The 23,792-nt window shown below is 53.5% G+C and overlaps 1 protein-coding gene across 4 annotated transcripts in view; it reads left to right on the forward strand.

The window, feature by feature from the left end:
- The window catches only part of MYO18B (myosin XVIIIB), a 67,660-nt gene that overhangs the window by 18,984 nt on the left and 24,884 nt on the right, over positions 1 to 23,792 (forward strand). For 3 of the 4 annotated variants that reach the window (XM_074554343.1, XM_074554342.1, XM_074554341.1), the window contains exons 14-34: positions 93 to 183; positions 1,300 to 1,492; positions 2,076 to 2,156; positions 3,060 to 3,210; positions 3,330 to 3,489; positions 4,551 to 4,734; positions 5,978 to 6,170; positions 6,781 to 6,890; positions 8,447 to 8,512; positions 9,813 to 9,941; positions 10,161 to 10,304; positions 11,668 to 11,757; positions 13,531 to 13,650; positions 13,762 to 13,870; positions 14,534 to 14,658; positions 16,400 to 16,554; positions 17,297 to 17,420; positions 18,139 to 18,333; positions 18,435 to 18,545; positions 19,258 to 19,362; positions 20,791 to 20,937. In XM_074554343.1, coding sequence (XP_074410444.1) covers positions 93 to 183; positions 1,300 to 1,492; positions 2,076 to 2,156; positions 3,060 to 3,210; positions 3,330 to 3,489; positions 4,551 to 4,734; positions 5,978 to 6,170; positions 6,781 to 6,890; positions 8,447 to 8,512; positions 9,813 to 9,941; positions 10,161 to 10,304; positions 11,668 to 11,757; positions 13,531 to 13,650; positions 13,762 to 13,870; positions 14,534 to 14,658; positions 16,400 to 16,554; positions 17,297 to 17,420; positions 18,139 to 18,333; positions 18,435 to 18,545; positions 19,258 to 19,362; positions 20,791 to 20,937 — 2,783 coding nt within the window. The remainder of the gene's footprint in view (positions 1 to 92; positions 184 to 1,299; positions 1,493 to 2,075; positions 2,157 to 3,059; positions 3,211 to 3,329; positions 3,490 to 4,550; positions 4,735 to 5,977; positions 6,171 to 6,780; positions 6,891 to 8,446; positions 8,513 to 9,812; positions 9,942 to 10,160; positions 10,305 to 11,667; positions 11,758 to 13,530; positions 13,651 to 13,761; positions 13,871 to 14,533; positions 14,659 to 16,399; positions 16,555 to 17,296; positions 17,421 to 18,138; positions 18,334 to 18,434; positions 18,546 to 19,257; positions 19,363 to 20,790; positions 20,938 to 23,792) is intronic. The other variant, XM_074554344.1, reaches the window with a different exon arrangement.

Here is a 23,792-nt window from a genome sequence, read left to right on the forward strand (position 1 = left end):
ACAACCCAGGGAATCCCAGATCCCAGTTCAGCTCAGCTCTGAACCTGGGATGGAAATAAAAGTGTTTCCTGCTCTTCCGTTCGCTGTGCCAGGGCCGAAGATGACGGGAGTGGAGTGTGTGGAGGGAATGGCCTCGGGGCTCTACGAGGAGCTCTTTGCTGCTGTGGTCTCGCTCATCAACAGGTACCAAGGAGCTGCTGGGAGCTGGGGCTGGGGGTAGCAGCCCCTTCTCCAGCAGCACGGAGCATGTGGCTGATTCCTGCTGGAAAAACAGGCAGCTGTGTGAAAATCCTTGTGTGGGAGTGGCGCTGGTATTGTAGAATGTAGGGAGCCCCTAGTGCAGGGAATGATTGGCATTTAATTTTGATTGGCATTTGATATTGATTCAGAAGGCTGAACAATTGCTTTATTAAAACTATACTATATTATATTAATATTATAATTATACCAAAGGGATACTATATAGGAGTGTGCCCCCTGTTAATGGAGAGACAAAACTATCCTTTGTCCCCTCAAAAAGGAAAGAAGCCTAGAAGTGTCTCTCCTTGATTAGGTGAAAAAGTCACTTTATAGGGCTAGGGGACTTCACCTCAAACTTAAAAATAACTAATTAGACAAGAGCCAAAAAGTCCCACCTAAGCAATTTACTAGAAAAAGAAGTGAACAAGAAAAATAATCACTTTTGTGAGATGTTTAACCAAGAGCAAGGACATCCTACACTTGGCTCGGTTTTTCTCTGTTTGTTATTTTGCCTTTTATTAAACCTTTTTGTTTCCAACACTACAACAGAAGCCATCCTGCTGATTTTTATGCCTCCAAAGATAGCTGAGCTATCTTAAGTGTGTTATAGACCTCCAAAAGCTTATAAGACCTAGCTCAAAAAAACTACTATGACTATACTATACTAAAGATATACATACCAAAGAAAATCTCGTGACTGTCTCCAGACACTTAGGTACAGGTTTGGCTCAGTTGGCTAAGGAAACAAAACAATTTTCACTGGTGCTTAATTAATTAAATTACTTTAGGTAAATAATTTTATTGACACATTTTACATGTGCAAAAATAGTAAGAGTAGAGAATAGAGATAATAATTTGTGTTTTTTCTTCTCTCTGTGCTTCTCCATAAAAAATCTTTGGGAAGCTGTGCCTGCTGCTCTCTGTGATGAGAGCTGAGGCTACAGCGCTGGCACTGGGGACTGCAGTGTCCTGTGCTCCTGAGGCACTGTGAGGGCTCAGCTGGCACCACCCTGCTGCCATTTGTGGGTAAATCCTGGTGCTGTGCGTGGCTCTCCCCAGGTCCTTCTCCTCCCAGCACCTCTCCATGGGCTCCATTTCCATCGTGGACACCCCTGGCTTCCAGAGCCCACGGCAGCAGCGGCGCGAGCGAGCGGCCACTTTCGAGGAGCTGTGCCACAACTACGTCCAGGAGAGGCTGCAGGGGCTGTTCTATGAGAAAACCTTCCTGAGGGAAATAGAGAGGTACAGAGAGGTGAGGAGCAGGGCTTGGGAGCAGATCCCAGCACCTGGGAGTGCCTTTGTGCCCAGGAGTCCTGCTGTGGTGTGAGTGAATAACACGAGGGCGTTGCTGGGAGGGCTGCAGCAGGGCTGTGGGAGCCTCTGTCTCCACCCCCTGCCTCAATTCTGAATCCTCTTGGCTGTTTCTGCTCCCTTGGCATCTTTGTGGAAGCTGCCATGGCAGGGTTGTTGGAATGAGATGATTTTTTCCCAACCCAAACCATTTTGGAATTCTATTATACGCTCGCTGCAGCTCAGCAGACTTTGTGCCTTCTGTTGGCGCAGCTGACTTTTTCCTCAGGTGATGAATAATAGAGGATAGAAAGGAAAATGATAAATTATTGCAGAAATAAGCTGCTGAGAAACCTACAGGCAGAGATGAACTTATTATAGGCTTGAAGGACTTACCATAATGCCTCCAGCCCTGGGAAAAGAGCTGAATTCCTATGGTTTAACACAGACATCATTGAGTAAGGATAGATGTGCCCTTCCCTGGTGGTGAAGACTTCCAGATGCCATCCCATGACTGAAACCAGCTTTTAAATGATGTTTTCCAGGAAAATGTTGAGGTGTCTTTTGATCTTCCAGAGCGCTCTCCGCTGGCCACGCTGTCCATCATTGACCTGAGCTGCTCCCAGGTACCCTGTCCCCTCTGCATCCTGCAGTGAGGGCTCTAGAAAAAAAGTGGGAGCATCCCAGAGCAACCTGAGGTGTTGCAGGGAGAGGGGGGCACTGCATCCACTTTGGAGTTCTTGCTTTTTAGTTATAAACACCCTCCCTAACTGAGCTCCGCGCTCCGTCACCCCTTCCATCCTGGGGTGATGGGACACTGCTGAGGTTGATGTGCAGAGCTGGATCAGGTTGGGGAAGGTCTGCTCTGCTCTGGGGGCACAGCTGGGCAGTGGGAGCAGGCTGTGGTGGAGCCCCCCGTGTCCCTCGGTATTGGAATTAAATACCAATATAGCCGGATGGAACGTGCCTGGGCTCATCTGGCCCTTGCTGCTTGGCCAAAGGTGGCAGCTGTGGTGGTTTCACCTCAGAGACACCTTTGGCTGGCTGGGTGCTGCAGCTGGGCACTTGGGACAATCCAGACGTGCAGGAGCTCAGGTTTACCTCTGATGGAGAAGATTTAAGGCAAGGTGAAGGAAAGGAGTCGGTTCTGATGGAAGTTTGGATCCAGAGCTTTATTCCTGGCCCACAGGCCTCTGAATGCAGCAACAGCTCCAACAGAATTCCCCAAACCATGTGATTGCTGTTCCTTTTAACCACAGGGAGAGGGGAGGGAAGGGGTAGGGAGCCACCAACCAGGTACAGGAGGGGAGGAAATCTCAGGGGACAAATGACACCTGGATGGCCCAATGTCCCCAGGGCCGAGAGGCATCTTTTGAACTCTGCCAATCACACCATGCCCTTCTGGAATGCCAAGATTGACACACAGCACTCAGCAGGGGTCAGGGAGGGGGAAAGAAGAGGTGATGGACACATGTGGGGAAGGACTGGGGTAACTGAGGCAGGCTCTTACATCCCACCCCAACACTCAGCAGCCGCAGGTGCTCAAGGGCAGCACTGGGGATGCTCGCCGGGGGCTGCTGTGGATCCTGGATGAGGAGGTGCTGGTGCCAGGCTCTGGGGATGGCACTGCCTTCGAGCGCCTCTGCTCCTACTTCGCCACAAAGGCTTCCCACCAGGACGGTGAGTTGTGCTCGGCTCGGCTGCCCAGCCTCTGGCATCGCTGGGTTTGGGATTTTGGGGAGATGTGGATGATTTAACCCCTCATTGGGTTTTTCTCTGGGGTGCTGTCACTGCCACAGGTGAGGGGCACCTGCGCAGGTGCGAGCAGATGCTGCACTTCGAGATCTGCCACCAGCTGGGCACGGCCCCTGTGCGCTACGACCTCACGGGCTGGGTCAGCAAGGCCAAGTTCAACCTGTCAGCCCAGAATGCCATCCAGGTGCTGCAGAACTCCACGGTGTAAGTGCCAGCAGGTGCCACAGTGCCAGTGAGAGGGGGTTGGGGGTGCCCCTGCCCTGAGTTCAAACCTGCCCCAGCTCTGGAGACAGAGGGTGGAGTGGGGCATCCCTTGTGTGAACAGCAGGGAATGGTTCCCACTGCCAGAGGGCAGAGTTATGTGGGATACTGGGGAGAATTTCCTGGCTGTGAGGGTAGTAAAGCCCTGTTCCATCTCTGGAAGCATCCCAGGCCAGGTTGGACAGGGCTTGGAGCAACCTGGGCTAGTGGAAGGTGTCTCTGCACAAGTCAGAGCTGTGGGGCTTCCCCAGCAGCTGCCCAGGTTTTCCCTCTACTTTGAGCAGCCTTGTGAATGAAATTGGAATTGAAAGGGAGCTGAAGTGCTGCAGGTGTCTGTGCACACAGGGGGATTTTAACCTTCTGCTTGCATGCTCCTGGCTCATTTGCTTTGGGCTTCAAACCAGGGAAGCTGTAACAGAGCAGAGAACACCTCCATGCTCCAACCAGGGAGGATGGAGAGCGTGTGGGCGTCCCATCACCCTATTCCACACCTCAGAGCAGCACTGTGATGGTGTTCACAGGGGTCTCAGGTTGAGGGAAGAGACGAGGATCTGACTCCATGTTTCAGAAGGCTTGATTTATTATTTTATTATATATATTACATTAAAACTATACTAAAAGAATGGAAGAAAGGATTTCTTTAGAAGGCTAGCTAAGAATAGAATAGGAAAGAATGATAACAAAGGCTTGTGGCTCGGATGGAATCACAGACAGAGCTGGACTGTGATTGGCCATTAATTAGAAACAACCAACATGGGCCAATCACAGATGCACCTGTTGCATTCCACAGCAGCAGATAATCAATGTTTACATTTTGTTCCTGAAGCCTCTCAGCTTCTCAGGAGGAAAAATGCTAAGGAAAGGATTTTTCATAAAAGATGTCTGCGACACAGCACCAGTTTTGGAACGTGGGGCGCTTGGTGCTGCATCCCTGTGGAAGAAGCTGGGGTGCCGACCCGGGCTCTGTGTGTCTCTGTGTGTGTGTCTGTGTGTCCGTCCCGCAGATCCGCGGTGCGAGAGCTGGTGCGGGCTCGGGCAGAGGCTCCGCTGTGCTGCCCTGCCCTGGCCGGGCTGGAGGGGCGCTCCCAGGCCAACCTGCACCGCAACGCCTGCCTGAGGAAAACCTTCGCCAGCAGCTTGGCCGCCGTGAGGAAGAGGTCGGTGTGCGCGCAGATCAAGCTGCAGGCGGTGAGTGCCGGTGGGTGCGGGATGGAGGGGTTCGGGCACACGGCGTGGGGGTACCCAGGGGGGTTTTGGCTTGGACACGGTGCCTTACAGGGGTGTCTGCACTCCCAGCAGGGAGATCCTGCCTGTTCCTATTGGGGATGTGGCCATCCGGGGATGCTGGGCTGCTGGAACTCAGGGAGAGCCCCCCAGGCAAAGAGATCAGATCTCAGACTGCACACAGATCACAGATCTCACACAGAGCTTACACAGATCTCACACAGTTTACACAAGTTTACACGCAGACCTCGCACAGACCTCACCCAGATTGTGCACAGATCTCAGATGTCGCACAGATGTCACGCAGACCTCACACAAATCGTGCAGAGATCTCAGATCACACACAGATCTCACACAGATCACACACAATTTACATACAGATCTCATGCAAATCACATAGATTGCACAGATCTCACATAGATCACAGAATGTGCACAGATCTCACACAGATCTCAGATCACACACAGTTTACACACAGATCACACACAGATCTCAGATTTGACACAAATCTCATAAAGATTGCAGACAGATGTCACTCAGATCACACTCTGATCTCACACAGTTTACACACAGATCAGACACAGACTACACACAGACCTCACAAATCTCACACAGATCTCAGATCTGACACAGATCACACAAATCTCACACAGATCTCAGGTCTCACAGAGATCTCACACAGATCTCATAGAGATCGCGCACAGTTTACACACAGATCTCAAACAGTTTACACACAGATCACATACAGATTACACAGCTTTAATCCTCTTAAGTGCTCAGAGAGTAGCCAGCCCTGGGCACTGGGCAGTGCCAGGCTCCTGCTGCTCTCACCCCTCATTCAGTGCCCAAACTCCTTCAGGAGCTGAGGCTCAGGCTCTGCTGAGTCCCTGGCCAGCCCCTTTTGGGGTCGTGGCTGTCCCTGGCAAACCCCCTGCCCAGCATCCCTCAACCTCAATGATCTTTAATGTTCCAGTCCAAACCATTCCATGGTTCTACAAATCCTGGTACATTTTCTGGCCATCACCTGAACATGTGGCGCATCAGGAGGAAGAGTCCTGCTGATCCCCTGTGTTCACCCTCTGACTGAGGCTGTTCCCAACACAAAGCTGACTCCTCCACCCTGCAGGTGGCACAGGGAGCCTTTCCCACTGCCAGAACGCGCTGTCCCTTTGTCCCCTCCATCCCCACTGACTCTGCCCCCCTGCAGGATGCGCTCACCAACCTCCTCCGGCGCTCCCAGCTGCACTTTGTGCACTGCCTGCTCCCGGGGATGGGCGGGGAAGGGTCGGTCCCTCGGCCCCCAGCGCCACCAGATGCAGCCCCAGAGCTGGACGTGGTGGCCCTGAGAACACAGCTGGAGGGGACCCAGCTCCTGGATGCCCTGCGCCTCCACCGTGTCGGTATGTCCAGATCCTGGCCTGTGCTTGTCCCACCTGCAGCTCCCTGCCCCTGCTCAGCCTTTGCTCATCACCTGCTTCTCACCAGCCGGCAAGGAATCCTCCCTTCCTTCAGAAATTCCCCGTTCAAAAATTCTCCTCCATTTTTATCCCTGCTTTTTTCAGGGGTTCTGAGCCCCTCTCCTGCCTGAACTCTGTGGCTGCAGCTCCAGTGGAGCATCAGGTTGGACCTGCACTGCCCACATCCCATGCCATGGGGACAGGGAGCTGTGCAAGAGGCCCAGGGGCATGTCCTGTGTCACACAAGGTGCTGGGGTGGCATCTGGACACCTCAAACTCATCTGGTTGCCCACTCCCTACCCTGACTGCAGGGATTTCCTCTCTCATGGCAGCTTCTCATGTCCCCTCCACCCCTGGTGCCCTTTGATGTTCACAGGATGTCCCAGCAGGTCCCTCCCCAGTGTGCCAATGCCAATGGGTATGGTGCAGCCTCCAACAGCCCCGTGTGCCCCCAGGGTATCCAGATCATGCCCTGGGTGTGGTGCAGCCCCCAGACTGTTCAGATGATGCCCTGTGTGTGACACAGCCCCCAACAGCCCCCATGTGCCCCCAGGCTATTCGGACCGGCTGCTCCTCACCCAGTTCCGCAGGCGCTTCCAGGTGCTGGCTCCCGAGGTGATGAAGAAGCACAACTCTGCCTACGAGGTGCCAGATGAGAGCAAGGTGTGTGCTGGGCTGGGGGGCACGGGCTGAGACCCCTGGTGGGGCTGTGGTGATGCCAGACCTGAGGGGACGATGTGGGCATTGCTGTGGTCCAGTCCCTCTCCCTGGCTCCCCAAAAACCTGAGGGCAAGACAGGAAGCATTCCCAGAAACCCAAGAGAGCAGGGACTGTGGAATCTTCTGAGCACTGGCCATCACCTGCATCACCTGGAGTGACTCCTCACCTCACCCCGTGATGCTGAAAGCCAAAAGAGCTCAGGAGGGAATCTGGACATCTGCCAGTTTTATTTGTTTCTGAGTAAATTTGTAGCAAAACCAGCACAAAGCCATGCCTGGAATGAGGCTGTGAATGAGCCACCAAGAGCTGAGAGGAGCTGAATTAAAGCTGGGCACGTGCTGTGTTGTGCAAACTGCAGCCAGCATGTGCAAAGGCAGTTAAGACCTCGGGATTTAATAAGACAAGTCTGACAATTGGGAAAGGTCAATATTGCCACGAAATGCTGTTGGAGGCAGAGGGTGCCTTGTCAGCAGCGTGTAAGCAGCGGATTTGGAAAATCCCATCCTCCCCGGAGCTCGCTGCCACCAGGGCTTGTCAGCTGGGAAATGCTGCCTGGGACACAGCACTGACCTGGCTGCTGGAGCAGGAGGAAGGCTCAGCTGTGAGGGGACAGCAAGAGCTGCGTTTGTGCTGGGATGGGACTGTCCTGCACAGCCCTGCACCACTCCTGGTCCCATCAGTGCCACCAGAACAGGCACAGCCACAGCTCTGCTGCTTCCTCACCATGGTGTTTGTGCTCTGTGATCCACATCTCATTCCCTGCTGTGCTCCATGCCCTCCTTGCACGGCTGCTGGTGAGGCCAGGGGTGCAATCCTGCTGCTCCTGGGTCCGTGCTGGAATATTCCTTCTGTGGGTTTGGCCTTCAGGGAGGAGATGAGATGATGTTGTGGGGCGTGAGGTGTTAGCAGAGGGTTTTTGTTAAAATTTCTGCAGCCCTGGGGCTTTCAAACCATCCATCCAGCCAGCCAGCCAGCCAGCCAGCCCAGGGAGTGGCTGGTGTTGCTGTTGTGTTCATGTTCTGGTCCAAAGCTTGGAGTAATTGAGTTCAGGCTTCTCCTTGGGATACTCTGCTTGAATCCTCCAGGAGTTCTGTGCTGTGGTCTCAGGGGAGAGCTCTCCCCTGTTTTTGGCTCCATGGGATGAGCTGCTGGTGAGGTGGGCAGGAGGGGAGCACTGAGTGCTCTGACACAGGCACTGTCCCCTGTGTCACCTCCTGCCCGTGCACCAAGGCTCTGCCAGAACAGAGATGGCAGCAAAAGGAGGAAAATCTCACCTGCAGCTTCAGAACTCTACTCGCCATCCTGCTGAAAACCTCAGGGGGAGGAAAGTCCTTGCACTGGGACTTGGCTTGGCAAGGGGAGGAGGAAAGGAAGGCTGGGCTGGATGAACCCTCACCAGATGCCCATGAGGGCTGAAGGTCTCTGCACCCCATTTCAGCAGCTCCCTGCAGGGTGTGGGTGTTCCCTCAGCAGTCCCATGATCTGTCCCTTCTCTGCAGGCTATCGAGGAGCTGTTCCAGGCGCTGGATCTGGAGAAGAAGAGCGTTGCCATAGGACACACCCAGGTACCACGACTGTGCCCTGCCTCCCCATTGCTCTGCGTGTGTGGGCACAGCCCCATGCCAGGCTCCCCAGCAGCCCAAAGTTCCCCAAATTGGTGACAAAGGCTCTCCTCCACTGCTGCACATGGCACCACGTGGGCTGGGAAACCGAGACTCACTAAATATCAGAGCAAAACCTCGTAATTCTCATCTGAAAGCAGAACCCAGGGTAAATCCTGTACCTAATTACCAAAACCCAGGCAGCCCCTGGTGGTATTTAAGTCCCTAATTACCATTGATGTCTCCTGGGAGTGAAGGGGGCTTGGGCAGCTCGTGGGTTTGCTGCAGAGCAGGAACTGTCACAGCAACCACATTTGAACTTCAGTGCGATGGTCTGAAAGAAAAATTAATTTCACGTGCGCGCTTGCCTTCAGCTCTGGAGTCTGTAAAGAAAGAATTCACAGAACGGTTCCGTGGAGCAAAATGACTTTCTTTTTATCCTGCACTGTGCTGTTTGTAATTATCTCCTCTCTGGAACCCTCGTTCTTAATCAATAGCACGGTGGCAGCCCCGGTCACATTTTGTTAGGGCCGGGTTTGCTCCGCCGTCGCTTTGAGCATTGATTTTGTACCAGCTGTGAAACTCGCAGGGCTGGGGAGTTAATTCAGACATTAACGAGGCAATTGAATGGGTGGTGGAGCAATCATAGCATCAGCTCATGAGAGAGCCGCTCTCCTTGGGGTTGTGCTGTGATTCAATTTGGTTAAAATGCAGCTCTCAGCACAGCCCTGGCCTTGCCCGGGTCACTCAGAGTTATTAAAGCTGGGTCGTGCAAATGGTTGGGAGCTCCTGATCCTGGATTCCAAGAGCTTCTCCCAGCAGTGACTCAGAGACACTTCAGACACTCAGAGATCGATACTGGCCTGAGTCTGATGGCATCAGCAAATCTCTGTAATTTCTGAGCCGTTTCTGGCCAGTTCAGAGAAAGAAAACAATCTGGTTTATTTTGGTTTTGCTATTGTAACCCATAATTGCTGTTACTCATGTGCATCTGAGTGTCACCTGTCAGAATCCTCTGACAGTGAAGGTACCCATCCCATCCCATCCCATCCCATCCCATCCCATCCCATCCCATCCCATCCCATCCCATCCCATCCCATCCCATCCCATCCCATCCCATCCCATCCCATCCCCACAGAGGAGAGAACAGGCAGCATCCCACAGGAAAATTTTGAGGAATTGCACCTTGTGATGGTCGATGCCTCTCTCAAGGAGGAAGGAGAGTTTCCTGACCTGGGCTGTGTCACCTGTTCCTTGCTGCCAGGTGTTCCTGAAGCCGGGGGTGATCTCCAGGCTGGAGAAGCAGCGGGACAAGCTGATAGCCCAGAAGATGACTCTGCTCCAGGCTGCCTGCAAGGGCTTCCTCAGCCGCCAGAAGTTCAAGAGACTGAAGGTACCCATCCTGTGGGCTGGGGACGCCTGAGCCCACACCTGTGATATGGCCCACAGCACCCAAATAACAGCTCTTTGAGCTCCTTAAAGCTTTCCCCTGCAGCCATGAGATGCTGTGCTGCCATCCCTGAGCTCCTCTGCCACCTTTCCCTGTCCAGCCTGGTGTCCCAGCCCAGTGTTCCCTGGCTGGGTGGGGGTCAGCCCTGCTGTGTCCCCACAGATCCAGCGCCTGGCCATCCGCTGCATCCAGAAGAACCTGCAGGTGTTCCAGGCAGTCAGGCACTGGCCCTGGTGGCAGCTGCTGAGCCACCTGAGGCCCCTGCTCAGTGTGAACCTTGCTGAGGAGCAGCTCCGTGCCAAGGAGGTGAGTGCCAAGGGCTGGGATGGGACAGGACAATGTCACTATAGGACATGAAATAAAACAACACACACACTGGAATCTCCAAGGTAAAAAGAAAGGAAAGTTTAATTTTTGACTCCAGTGTTTATAGATTTTTCCGAAAGTGAGAGTGGATTGGAGGATGACAGTGCCACCTCTCCAGTGACACTGGAAAAACCAACAGTCCATCAAATTTCTCCTCCAGAAAAGAATGTAAAACAATAATTAGTTAGAGAAAAGCGCATGAGAAGGTTCATTACAAGAATGTAAACATCAGAAGGCTTAGAAGAACAGGGAGACAGGACAGGGTGCTTTAGGGGCTCTGCCTGGTGCATTGCTCAAGCTGGAAGTCACTTCTGCCCAGCAAAGATGTTTTTCCTACCATCCAGAAATTGCCCTCTGTTCTTAGCCCAGTGTCACGCGTTCTGCAGGGCTGTGGAGGGAGAAGTGACTTCTTGCTTAGAGGGACAGTAGCAAACACACCATGTCCCCACAGTCAAACCCCACCCCAGGGATCCCCCACTGCCCTCCTTGTGCCCTCTGCAAGCTCCAGGGGCTGTGTAAGAGCCAAACCCCTGGGGATGGGTTTGTCAGCCTGTGGGGTGCTGAGATGAGCATTCAAACACTCCTGTGACAGAGAAGACTCCACTCTGTGCTGTCCCCACTGTTGCCCTGGGTGATGGGAGATGCTAATGGACATTTTTTGCTCCTTTCACCTCTCTGCACCCTCTGAGACCTGTGCTAAATTCCCATCTTCCCTGGAGTCCCACTCCTCCTCTTGCCTGAGTGAGGTTTTAACAAGATGTTTTCAGGCTGGCTCACATGAAACAAAAGCTGCCTAAGCCTCTGTTTTTGTCTCCAAACCCACCTGGGATCCATCAGGCCCCATCATCTGTTAACCTCTGTTTTTATCACCGCTCTGCACACTCAGTGTTGGACATCAAAGCAGGACAAGGCTGCACGGAGCAGCTCCTGCAGCCTGGGAAGGAATCACAGCCAACACCGTGCCTTTGCACCGTGCTCTGATACCTGCCAGGGCCCTGGGACACTCCCTGGGCACGATCCAGGCCCCTGGCTGTTCATCCCAGGCTTCTGAGGCTTGCTGCTCTCTCATAAAACATGCTCCACACACAGCAAAGCTGACATTCCCTCCGATGGAATTCATGTCAGGAGCTGTAGTCCCGGCAATTTGCAGTGAGCAGCCTTCAAAGTTGCCTGGTAAATTTTATTAATAAGGCAGCTATGTCTCTTCCACTTATTTTGAGCAGAAAACAAGGTTTTCATAAATAAACTGAGGATGCTGGAACTCACTCTCTCTCTCTCTGTGTTTTTTTCCAATCTTCCCTAGGAGGAGCTGGCGGCGCTGAGAAGGAAGCTGGAAAAATCCGAGCAGGCGTGCAGCGAGCTCAGACAGACTACAGAGAGTCTGGAGAGCAAGGTACAGCCCCCAAAACACCGGATACAGACCCCAGAATGTCTGATACAGACCCCAAAATGTCTGATACAGACCTCAAAAAACCTGATACAGACCCCAAGACCTCTGCCACAGCCCTGTTTGGCCAGATTGGGATGGGAGCTGGTGGGGATGAACAGGAGCAGCAGTTCCAGCAGAGCAGGAGAAGCTGCCAGGGATGGTCCCCTGGACAGGATTCTGCAGTGTCCAGCTGCACAATTCCAGGCTGGCATCACTCCAGGATGCCCAGAGAATCTGTGGCTGCCCCATCCCTGAAAATATGCAAGGCCAGGTTGGATGGGGCTTGGGAGCAACCTGGGCTAGTGCAAGGTGTCCCTTAAAGTCCTGGATGGGCTTTAAGGTCCTTTCCAACCCACACCATTCTGGGATTTCGTGTTCCCAGCTGGCTGCTGGTCCTCTGTGGGCTCTGCTCTCAGATGCACAGCTCCTTGTGATTGTGCCTGGGATTTTGCCAAGCATCACGAGGAGAAGGAGCTCCCAAGGTTTCTATAAATACCCTGGGTTTTCCCAGCTCCCTTGGCTGCAGCAGGGCTGGGCTGGGTCTAGGCTGCAGCCAACAGCCCTCAAGGCCAGGACCCTCCTCATCCCTGGGGAAAGGGTAAAGATGGTTTAGTTTAAGCTCTTTGGGAATGCTGAGTGAGGGAACTGCCTCAGGGCAGACCTAGGAAAACACCAGGGAGAGAAATCCTGTGGGATTCGCTTACTGGGTTAAGCTTGTGGGACTCCCTAAGGAGCCTGCACAATGTGAGGTGCCTTAAAATGCTGTCAGACACAGGAGTGTTGGAATGCTGTGTTTTGCTGTGGCTTTGCAGCCCCTCGCTGGACTGGCTGAGCAGCAAGGACCATGTGCCTGTCCGCTCTGCGGAAAACGGAATTGATTTTCTGGATTAATAATTCTCCCCTTCTGCTCCTGGTTTCAAAGGAAGTTTAATGCAATAAAGTAGGACAATGGAGAGCTGTGATGAGCCCTGCAGTGCAGGCAGCGTGGCACAGGCAGGAGCCTGGGCTCCCACTGGTGACACTGGGCAGGGACACTGTGCACTCCTGAGAGCAGACAGAGCTGTCAGCATGGCTGTGGTGTGGCAGAACCCCCCCAGCCATGCCCAGACTGCCCCTGACACCATCCAGGGGGGCTATTTACAAATGAGAACAAGATGGGACTGCTGTACAATGCATCTTGAGCTGTTTTATTTTTCAGCATCAGTCTCATTACATGGTTATGACAATGGGAAGATGCTAGCAGCTCACAATCTAAGCAGCAGGCCAAAAAACTTAATGCTACAACTTAGTTTACAAGCTTCTTGACCAACCACACAAAACAAAAGCATATTGACAGTAGTTCTATCCAATCACCATAAGCACACGTGATTAAAACAATGCTTGCTTGCTTTAAAGCAATGATAAAAAAACAATGCTTGCTTATTTCAAATACAATACCTACTTGTAAGCCTTAAATCACAACGCACAGAGCTCCATTATTAAGCTTTAACCTTCCTAATATCTTGCTAGATAAACTTTCTGCAGCTTAGAGAGCTATTCAGACAAGCGTTAATACACAAGCCATTGTTCTATTTGCCTTTGCTTTTTCTACAGTTTAAATAATTTTTCTGCTGACCTATCCCATAGCTGCTGCTTTAGCTCTGCTCACAGCTCTGCTGTATCTGAAGCCTGCCTTTTGCAGCTTTCCCCAAAACCCTCTAATTTTCCCACTAATTTTGTGGATTCCTGCTCCCCCAGATCATCGACCTGACCACGGAGCTGTCGGACGAGCGCTACAAGGGCGATGTCGCCTGCCAGGCCCTGGATGGGGAGCGGGCTGAGCGGCTGCGGGGCACCCGCGAGCTGCAGGAGCTGCAGGTACCACAGCCCTGAGCCCCTGTGTGGGGACAGTGACCTGCCATCCCCCTGACAGAGCCCTCCTGAATGCCCCAGAGCCGGGTAGAGCTGCTCCCTTGCTCCCTTCCCCAGAGCAAGCACGACCAAGTGCAGAAGAAGCTGGAGTCGGTGGAGAAGCAGCTGGAAGAGGCGCAGCAGCTGGTGCAGCTGCGTGAGATGAAGATCAGCGGCTCTGGAGGAGGTAGGGATGTCCCTCCAGAGGCAATGCATGTTCTGGGCATCCAGCCTGACCTGGAGAAGAGGCCAGAGGTTTGTTCCCCGCCGTCAGTGCCACTCTGCAGCTCCTGGCCTCTCCAGGGCGTTCTGTCACCCTGCATTGCTCATCCAGTGGGAGCGGGCAATGACAGCTTGGGGACACAGCTCTGGAGGTGGTAGGGATGTCCCTCTGGAGGCAGTGCGTGTTCTGGGCATCCAGCCTGACCTGAGGGGCCACAGAGAAGAAAGAAGAGGTTTGTCACCTCCGGTCAGTGTCACTCTGCAGCCCCTGGCCTCTCCAGAGCGTTCAGTCACCCTGCATTGCTCATCCAGTGGGAGCTGGCAGTGACAGCTTGGGGACACAGCGCTGGCTCTGGCATGGGGCTGGTGTGCTGTGCCCCAGGGTGCTGCTGGCACGGATGGGATGGGATGGGATGGGATGGGATGGGATGGGATGGGATGGGATGGGCACACAAGCTGAGCCTGAGAAGGGGCACGTGTTTTGTGTGAGTGGGGCACACAAGGGAGATCTGTGCCCCATAAGCTCTGTGCTCAGCCAGTCCCTTGTGCATCCCCTCCCCTGCCCCCAGCAGGGCCCCAGGGGCTGCTCAGGCCCCCAGCACTCACGCTGGGTGTCTCTCATTGGCAGAGGATGAGTGGCAGGTGAGGTTTGACTGTGCCCAGACCGAGATCGTTTTCCTGCGGAAGCGGCTGGCGCAGCTGGAGGAGCGGCTGGAGGCAGAGCTGGGTACCAGGACAGGGCTGGAGCAAAAGGCAAGTGCTGCCAGCCCAGGAGGGCACAGGGACACCCTAGAGATATCCCTCCCCTGCTCCCAGGAGCTTTGCAGGGCTGAGGCTCAGCATTGCACCTGCTTCTTGTTGCTGCTCCCACTGACCACAAAAACCAGGTATTTTCTGCAGCTTTGGTCCCCAGAAATCACTTTAACATTGCAAAATTCCACCTTGGTCAAGTATGAGCATGGGCAGAGGGTGAGGAGCTGCGGGCAGGGGTTTTTTAGTGGTGGGACTTGATGCTGGTCTGGCTTTAGGAGCTGTACAGGGTTCTGCTCTCCCCATCTGTCACACAAAGAGCTGGCAGCTCCCGAGCTTTGCCCTGAGGAGGGAAAAAGCCAACGTGCTTCCCTGAGCAGTGCTTGGGAGCCAGGTCACTCCCCATAAGGATAAAACAAAGAAATAAAGATTTCTTATGGTACATTAAATAGTAATAAGAGAGAAGCTGAGTTTTAGGAGCTTGGGTAAAGCGAAGCAGCCCATTTGCTCGCAGTTAGTTTGGAATTACAGGCTTCATTAATGCAAGATTTTGCTTATTTAAAGTCATTCCTTAACGACTCCATTCCCTGGTGTGGGAGAGCTGAGTGTCTGTCCCAGACACAGCGGGAATCCTTGGGGATTCCAGTGCTTTTTGCAGAGAAACGGGATCAGGCATCGCCCCGGGGCAGCTCTGCTGACTCCGCAGGAAGGGCTGGGATGCTACAGGCACTGGGAGGATGCCTGGGGCTGGAGGGGACACAGCACCACGGGTTGTCCTTGTTTGGTGAAAAATCCCTGGGTGAAGCCGCCCTGGGGAATGCAGTGAGGCTGGGTCCTGGTGGGGATCTTATCCAGGGGGTGTGGGGTCAGTGGGGTTCCTCCACTGTGGTGTGTGTGCGCTGTGGGGTCAGTGGGGTTCTTTTGAGGAGTTTGCGGGGTTCCTCCTCTGTGGGGTGTGTGGGGCTCCTCCTCTATGGGGTGAGTGGGGGGGTCTAAGAGTCCTTCCTCTAAATTGAGTGTGCCATGGAGTCTATGGGGTCCCTCCTCTGTGGGGTCTTTGTGCTGTGGGGTCCCTCTCTGAACTGAGCGTGCCATGGAATCTATGGGATCTCTCCTGTGTGGGGTGTTTGTGCTGTGGGGTCCCTCCTCTGTGAACTGAGCGTGCCATGGAGTTTATGGGGTTCCTCCTCTGTGGGGTGTATGGGATGCAAGGGTCCTTCCCCTGAATTGAGTGTGCCATGGAGTCTATGGGGTCCCTCCTGTGTCAGGTCCATGTGTCCCTCCTCTGTGGGGTGCGTGGGGTTCTTCCTCTGTGGGCTGTGTGTGCTGTGGGGTCCCTGTGTGAATTCAGTGTGCCACAGAGTCTATGTGGCCCCTCCTGTGCGGCATCCGCGTGTACCCCCTCTATGGGCTGCCTGTACCATGGCCTCTACTACATCCCTCCCCCACGGGGCACACATGTCCATCCCCTGTGGGATGTTTGGGTCAGTGTGTCCCTCCCTGGTGCCACAGCCTGTCCCTGTACCCCCCTGCAGCTGGCTGAGGGGCGGGCAGCGTGCCAGGTGGCGTGGGATGGGGCACAGCGGCTGCGGCAGCGCTGCCAGCGCTTGGCCTGCAGGCTGCCTTTACCATGGGCACTATGACATCCCTTGCCCACAGGGCACACCTGTCCCTCCTCTGTGGGGTGCAGGGGGTCGGTGTGTCCCTCCCTGGTGCCACAGCCTGTCCCTGTACCCCCTTGCAGCTGGCTGAGGCACGGGCAGCGTGCCAGGCGGCACGGGATGGGGCACAGCGGCTGCGGCGGCGCTGCCAGCGCCTGGCCTGCGAGCTGGAGGATGCCCGGGTGCTGGCTGAGAGCCAGCAGAGCCGCAGCCACGAGCTGGAGAAGAGGCAGAAGAGGTGAGGGATGGGCCGGGCTGGGGGTGCTGGAGCAAGGAGGCAGGGAATGGGGAGGGTTGGGGTGGGTGAGGAGCTGGGTCATGGATGTGTTTTATGAAAAATCCTCTCATTAGGATCTTTTGTCCTGAGAAGCTGAGAGGCCTCAGAAATGAAATGTAAAAAAATAATTATCTGCTGCTGTGGAATGCAACAGGTGCATCTTTGCTCGGTCTCATGTGATCATTTTTAATTAATGGCCAATCACAGTCCAACTGTCTCTGACTATGTGGTCAGTCACAAGATTTTATTATAACTCCATTTTCCTTTCTATTCCTTTCAAGCCTTCTGATGAAATCCTTTTCTCTCTATTCTTTTAGTATAGTTTTAGTATATAATTTTCTTTTAACATAATATATATAATAAAATAATAAATCAGCCTTCTGAAACATGGAGTCAAGATGCTCATCTCTCCCCTCATCCTGGGACCCCTGTGAACACCACCACAGAGCTGCTATAAGGATGGAGCTGGTTTTTTATCTCTTTCAGCTGCTGGGAGTTATTTTTCCATCCCACTGCTTTGTGACTGACACAGGGTCTGAGCCCAGACTGGCTTGGGTTTGGACGTTAAAGCCCATCCAGTTCCATCCCTATGAAATATTCCCCATGAATATTCTCCTTCCACCACCCCAGAGTGCTCCCAGCACTGTCCAGTGGGGTGCATGGGGTCCGTGTGTCCCTCCTGACCTTGCTGTGCTCCCCTCAGGTTTGACCTGCAGCTGGCCCAGGCCCTGGGGCAGTCTGCCTTCGAGAAGAGCCTCCGTGAGAAGCTGTCCCAGGAGAACACCAGCATCCGCTGGGAGATGGGCAAACTGCAGCAGAGCCTGGAGGTAAGAGGAGACCCCACTTTGCTGTCTTGGAGCCAGTTCTGGGAGCAGCACTGATTACCTTTGCAATTAGAGCAGAGGCAATCAGGAAACTTGATTCTAATTTCTCCCAGCACAGCTCAGTGTGTTTAAATCTCCTTCTAGAAGGGATGTTGCTATGTATGAGTGATCCCCATCCCATAACTCAGCTCATCAGGGCCCCAATTTTCACTGGGGTCACTTGTGCTCTTCCTTGCATGCCTACCCCCAGTCCCACCTTGGGGATGGTGCTGTCTGTGCCCCAGTAGATGGTGTTGCACCAAATGCCACCGTGGTGACACTGGTACAGCTGCTGGGGTGGGGAGAACCCCCAGGGCTGCTGCCAGCATCCCCCACCATCATTTTTTGGGGATGATTTGCAGAAAACAGCCTTTCCTCAAAGCCATGAGGTCGGTGGGTGCAAACACAAATTGCAGAGCTGCAGGGGCAGCCTTTGGGCATGTCTGGGTGTGCTTCAAACAGCCCATCCTGTCCCCAGAGTCCTGGGGACCCTGGCACTGCAGGGACATCCCAGGGCAGTGGGAAGGTGAGGTCAGGATCAAGAGGGAAAGGTGGGCATGGGGGTCTCCGTGGGCTGCCCAACCCTGCTGCTGCTCCAGGCGATTGGGATGATGTTTTTGGGAATGCTGTGGGTTCTGAGAGTGGGGTGTGAGTGTCCAGGCTCTGACCATGCTCTGCCCAGCACAAGGAGGCCGAGGTGGCCAGGCTGGAGCAGCAGGTGGCCGTGCTGGCCGGCCGAGTGCAGGAGCTCAGTGCCCCTGGGGCCATGGACACGGTGCCTGGGCTCAAGAAGAAGCTCTGGGACCTGGAGGGCAGCGCTGCTGAGCAGAAGAAGGAGTTGGAGAAGCAAACAGCTGCTGTGGAGCACCTGGAGCAGGTAACGTGGGGCTGGGGGGACCAGGGGTGTCTGTCTCTGCTGGGACAGCCCAACACCATCCTCATCCTCTTGGGGCTGTGCATCATCTCTGGGGGTTTCAGCTCCATGAGAGGCTGGAGCTGGAGATGGAGAGGATGAAGCAGATCCACCAGAAGGAGCTGGAGGACAAGGACGAGGAGCTGGAGGACACGCAGAAGTCCTGCCAGAAGAGGGTAGGTTTGATGCTGGGTGGGTTTGATGCTTGGTGCTCCCCAAAGCTCCCCATGTCCCCAGGAACCCTTCCAGAGGTCCGTGTTCCTGCTTTCCCACCATCACCTCAGTATGAGCCCCAGTCACATCCCAGGGGTGCAGATCAGGCTTTGGGTCAGGGCTGAGCCCCAGTCACAGTTTTGGGGTGCAGATCAAGCTCTGGGTCAGGGCTGAGCCCCAGTCACAGCTTTGGGGTGCAGATCAAGCTTTGGGTCAGGGCTGTTGGAGGACAATGTGTGGAGGGGCTGTTGGGGACAATGTGTGAGAGCCACACGTGATGCAGCACATGGACCCACTGCTCCCAGTAACCCCAGAGTCACACCAAGGGTATCAACTCCTGAGTTTGATATTTTGGGGATGATTTGCAGAAAACTGCCTTTCCTCAAAGCCATGAGGTCGGTGGGTGTAAACACGAATTCCAGAGCTGCAGGGACAGCCTTTGGGCATGTCTGGATTGCTTCAAACAGCCCATCCTGTCCCCAATGTCCTGCATGTCCCTGGCACTGCTGGGACAGGAGGTGCTCCAGGGGACGTAGCCCATTCCTGGTCCCCAGCGCTGCCTTGGTGCCCTCCCTCTCTTGGGCAATGCCAAACCCCCCCTTGGCAGTGTCTGTGCCCTGCTGGCACCCTGAGGGGTGGCTGGGCACTGAGCAGGGCTGGGTTTGTCCCACACAGCTGCGGCAGCTGGAGATGCAGCTGGAGCAGGAGCACGAGCAGAGGCAGATGGTGCTGCACGAAAAGCACGACCTGGAAGGGCTCATTGGCACCTTGTGTGAGCAGGTAAGGGGGCAGTGCCCACCCAGGGGCTGCTCTGTGGGCCGTGCCCTGTGTGACCGCGTTCACAGGGGTTCTTGGAATGGGGGAAGAGATGAGGATCTGACTCCATGTTTCAGAAGGTTTGATTTATTATTTTATTATATATATTTCATTAAAACTATACTAAAAGAATAGAAGGAAGGATTTAATCAGAAGGCTAGCTAAGAATAGAATAGGAAAGAATGATAACAAAGGTTTGTGGCTTGGCTCTCTGTCTGAGCCAGCTGACTGTGATTGGCCATTAATTAAAAACAACCATGTGGGCCAATCACAGATGCACCTGTTGCATTCCACAGCAGCAGATAATCAATGTTTACATTTTGTTCCTGAGGTCTCTCAGCTTCTCAGGAGGAAAAACCCTAAGGAAAGGAATTTTCATAAAAGATGCCTGTGACAGAGGGGCTCAGGAGGAGACACCCCTTCCCCTCCAGGACAGCTCCAGGTGTTGCCCTGGCAGCCGCCAGCCCCCAAGGGCACTCCTGGTGTAAGGGAAAGGGAGATGGGGCCATGCAGCTGGGATTGCTGTGAGACACAACCTCAATTTGGCAGCAGCTAAATCAAATCCTGTCACTTAAAAATCCTGGGCTGTGCTGGTGGGAGGGGGCAGCTGGTTCCAGCCATGGCACCAAATTTATCCCCTGTGGTCATTGCTTCCCCTGAACAAGAGGAAAATGATGTGAGCAGTGTCCAGGATCCAGCTGGAGGGATGGCAGAGCAGTAGTGGTGCTGCTGCAAACACCCTGTGGTTAGCAGAGGCCAGTTCATTAAAAAATGGGAAGAAAACAGCTGACCCAGAAAACTAATTAAGGAAATGGAGATGCCAATGATTTCTTGTTCCAGCAAATTCCAGCCAGCTCTAAACCAGGCCACAAGGTCAAATCCACACAGTGGATTTCAGCCAGTGAACAGAAAACAGGAGAAGGAAAGGGGTTTGAAAGGAGAGCCGTGGCAAACAACCTAAATGGAAAATGCTCTTACACCTCAGTGATGCTGAAACCGAGCACTGAAACCATGTCCCTGTTTATTTGGTCCCTGTTTATTTATTTATTTCTAATTCCTTTATCCCTGTAACCATGGTTGCTCTCTCCCTCTCTCTGGGGAGGGGAGCACAGAAGATGGGTTTTTTAAAGTATTCCTTGTGGCTGTGTGGCCAGGCTGTCCTTCTGGACACAGGGGGGAATGTCACTCGTGGGGACCAGGGGTGCGCAAATGTTTTCAGAGGAGCATCTCTTTGATGGGGGAAAATATGGAACATCCTGGAGGTGTTCACTTTGGTGTAATTGACAAAAATACCCCTAAATTGAGGGGGGAACACCTTGAGGTGTGGCAGAAGGTGCTGATGGAGGTTCCAGGGGTTGAGCAGGGCTCAGACGTCTCCTCTCCCCATCCCAGATCGGCCACCGCGACTTCGACGTGGAGAAGCGGCTGCGGCGGGACCTGCGGAGGAGCCGGGCGCTCCTGGCCGATGCTCAGCTGCTGCTGGCGGCCCCAGCCGGGCCCGGGGGCAGCGCTCCGGAGCTGGAACACCTGCGCAAGCAGGTAGGGAGGGAGGGAAGCCGCTGGGAGCATCCCCCGCTGCCCCGCTTAACTGAGCGCTGACACACCGCAGTCTCCTTGGAAAAGCAGTGCTTACCCTGTAATTAAGGCAATGCTGGTGAAGTGTTTTTTCCCTTTTTTCCCTTTTTTTTCCTGTTAATTACCTTCTGTTTGGCGCGTTTCTGCGCGTCTCCTACGGCCGGGCTGGGGCGGCGTTGCCATAGGGATGCTGGAAGCAGGAGAGGGATGGGGGGGGATTTGAGCTGGGGAGCAGCTCCAGCTCTGTGACTGCTCTGTGCCACCACACTGGGGACATCCCCGACCCCAGGGTGAGCTCTGAGTCCCCTGACATGGATAGGGGCAGCATGGGGCTGTCCACCCCCTTGTGGGCCGTGTATTCCCAAGTGCCAAGCAAGGGCTCAGCTAAAGATGCTGGCCCTCTGAAACCACTCAGAAATTAATCTGTTCTGCACATTTCACCTGGAAACGAAAGAATCTGGAGGCACGAGCAACTCCAGCAACATCCAAGTGTAGTTGGGAGGGTCATTGTGCATAAATAACAGCTGTGAGCAGCAGCTGCTCCCTTCCACCTGTGCTGGGGGAGAAGGGGAAGGTGATCTGATGGAGCTAGGGGTGTGTCCATGCCCTTTCCTGGATGTCCAGGGCAGGAGATGGCTGTGGCTGGGACAAGCCACAGTGGGAATGGCCATTTTTTGCACTCTGGTGTTGTTAAATATTATTGACCCAGTGCTGTAGTGCTGCGCTTCATTAATCCCTTAATGTTTCCCAAATCCCACTTTGGGGTTGAAGAGGTTGCACTGCCCCTGTATTTTCCCAGTCCCTGGTGGGAAGGAAATGTGGCAGGGCCCTACCTCAGGTCTCTTCCATGTGCTGATCTGAGGGACCTACATTGATGCTGAGGTGTTTCCTCTGACATCCCACTGTGTCCAGCCCCATCTCCCTGGGGAATAATGCCCAGCTCACCTGGGGAAGTAAATCTTTACTCCAGGGAGTAAAGTCATAGAAAGAGCAGCTGAGGGAGCTGGAAAGGGGCTCAGCCTGGGGAAAAGAAGGCTCAGGTGGGACCTTGTGGCTCTGCACAACTCCCTGACAGGAGGGGACAGCCTGGGGTGTCAGGCTCTGCTCCCAGGGAACAGGGACAGGAGGAGAGGAAACTGCATCAAACTGTGCCAGGTTGGAAATCAGGAGGAATTTCCTCATGGAAAGGGTGCTCAGGGCTTGGCAGGGGCTGCCCAGGGAGGTTTGGAGCCCCCATCCCTGAAGGTGTCCAAGGAATTCCTGAACGTGACACTGAGTGCTCTGAGCTGGTGACAAGGTGGGGATCAGGCACAGGCTGGATTTGATGACTTTGGAAGTCTTTCCCAGCATTTATAACTGAGATTTTGGGATTCTTGCCCTCTGCACACCCCAGTCCTCACAGCAAGGCAGGAGGTCGCTCTCTGTCCCTGTGGTTCCTGTGCTCATCTCCCTTGTGTTTGGAGAAGAGCAAACAGCCTGGATTTTGGGAATGTGGAGTTTTTCCTGTGTCACCAACGCTGAGGCTCTGCCTGTGCTTAAAATGCCACATGATTATCCTGTCCTTTAAGCTGAAACAATTTCTAATGGCATTCATGACGACTTTCTCAAAAGCCAATGCATCCTACCAGCAGCCCACAGACCTGCACCAGAAGAAAAACTTTGCTAAAATGCTACATTTCCGTTAATCAAAATCCATATGGCTGGGAGTGCAGCATTGTTTCTTAATAAGGCTGAGGCATCCATTTTATGCAGGTATTTAACAGATGGTGTTCACAGCAAACTAATGTTGTTCCACACTTCATACATTATGCATTTTTTTGGGGGGGAATTTCAATTTATTCTTCCCAAGTGGGAAAATTCCATTACACCAAGTGAATTGGAAGCTGATGCTTAATGAGGGGTCCTGGAGATGATTTTTCTCTCTGGTGGAATTATCAGGATTTTGGCGGGAATTGTGGCAGGGTTGAGGCCAGTCCATGAGTGGGGATGCAGGTGGGAAAGGCCATGAAACCAGGAGCTGATCTGAGTGGCATCTTCAGCTCATCCCAGCAAAGTACAGGGACTTTTTTTACAGCTGATGGAAGAAAGTTCTTCCTTTTCTAGTGAGAGGTCTCAATCTGCCCAAAAACTGGAGGGAAGCCAGCTGAGGATTGCTCCGGTGATAGTATCCCATTATTCCCCCCACTTTTTTTTTTTTTTTTTTTTTTTTTTTTTTTTTTTTTTGAGGGAGAGAGATAAAAAAGAAAGTAAAAAAAATAAAATTCTTAAACTCTCACCATGGTGTGCAGCTTTTCCCGTTGCTCCCTGAAACTCCGCAGTGAAACCAGGAGCACAGGAAATGAGCAGCGAGCAGAGGGGTTTATTTTTCCTTTTTCGTAGAGAAAAAGCAAAAGAAACCCCAACGAGCAGGGGAAGGAACTGGATGTTCAGGTACAGCCTACGACAACTCCTCCGCCCAGGCGAGGGGGGAGTTTTGGGGATGACGCTGCAGCTTCCAGATGTTTGCAGCCCATTGAAGATCGCGTGTGATCCTAATGGCTGAGCTGTAAAACCCGAGAGCGAATTAGCGCTTATAAATGGGATCTTCCACGTGTATTTGCAAATGCAATTTACGCCACGTGAAAAGCCCATTTGCAAACCCCCGAATCATGAATTGCTCTAATCAGGAATTACGTGTAATTCACATAATTTTGCAAATTAATGATCCCAGCTTTGCCTGGCCATGGGAAAGGGAGGATGTGCCATGGAGGCTGCTGGACTCATTAGGACAGGCATTGGGGTTGGGATCTGAGCTGGGAGTGCCAAGGAAGCTTTGCTTG

The sequence above is a fragment of the Zonotrichia albicollis genome, chromosome 18, assembly GCF_047830755.1.
Source record: "Zonotrichia albicollis isolate bZonAlb1 chromosome 18, bZonAlb1.hap1, whole genome shotgun sequence".
Taxonomy (NCBI): Eukaryota; Metazoa; Chordata; class Aves; order Passeriformes; family Passerellidae; genus Zonotrichia; species Zonotrichia albicollis.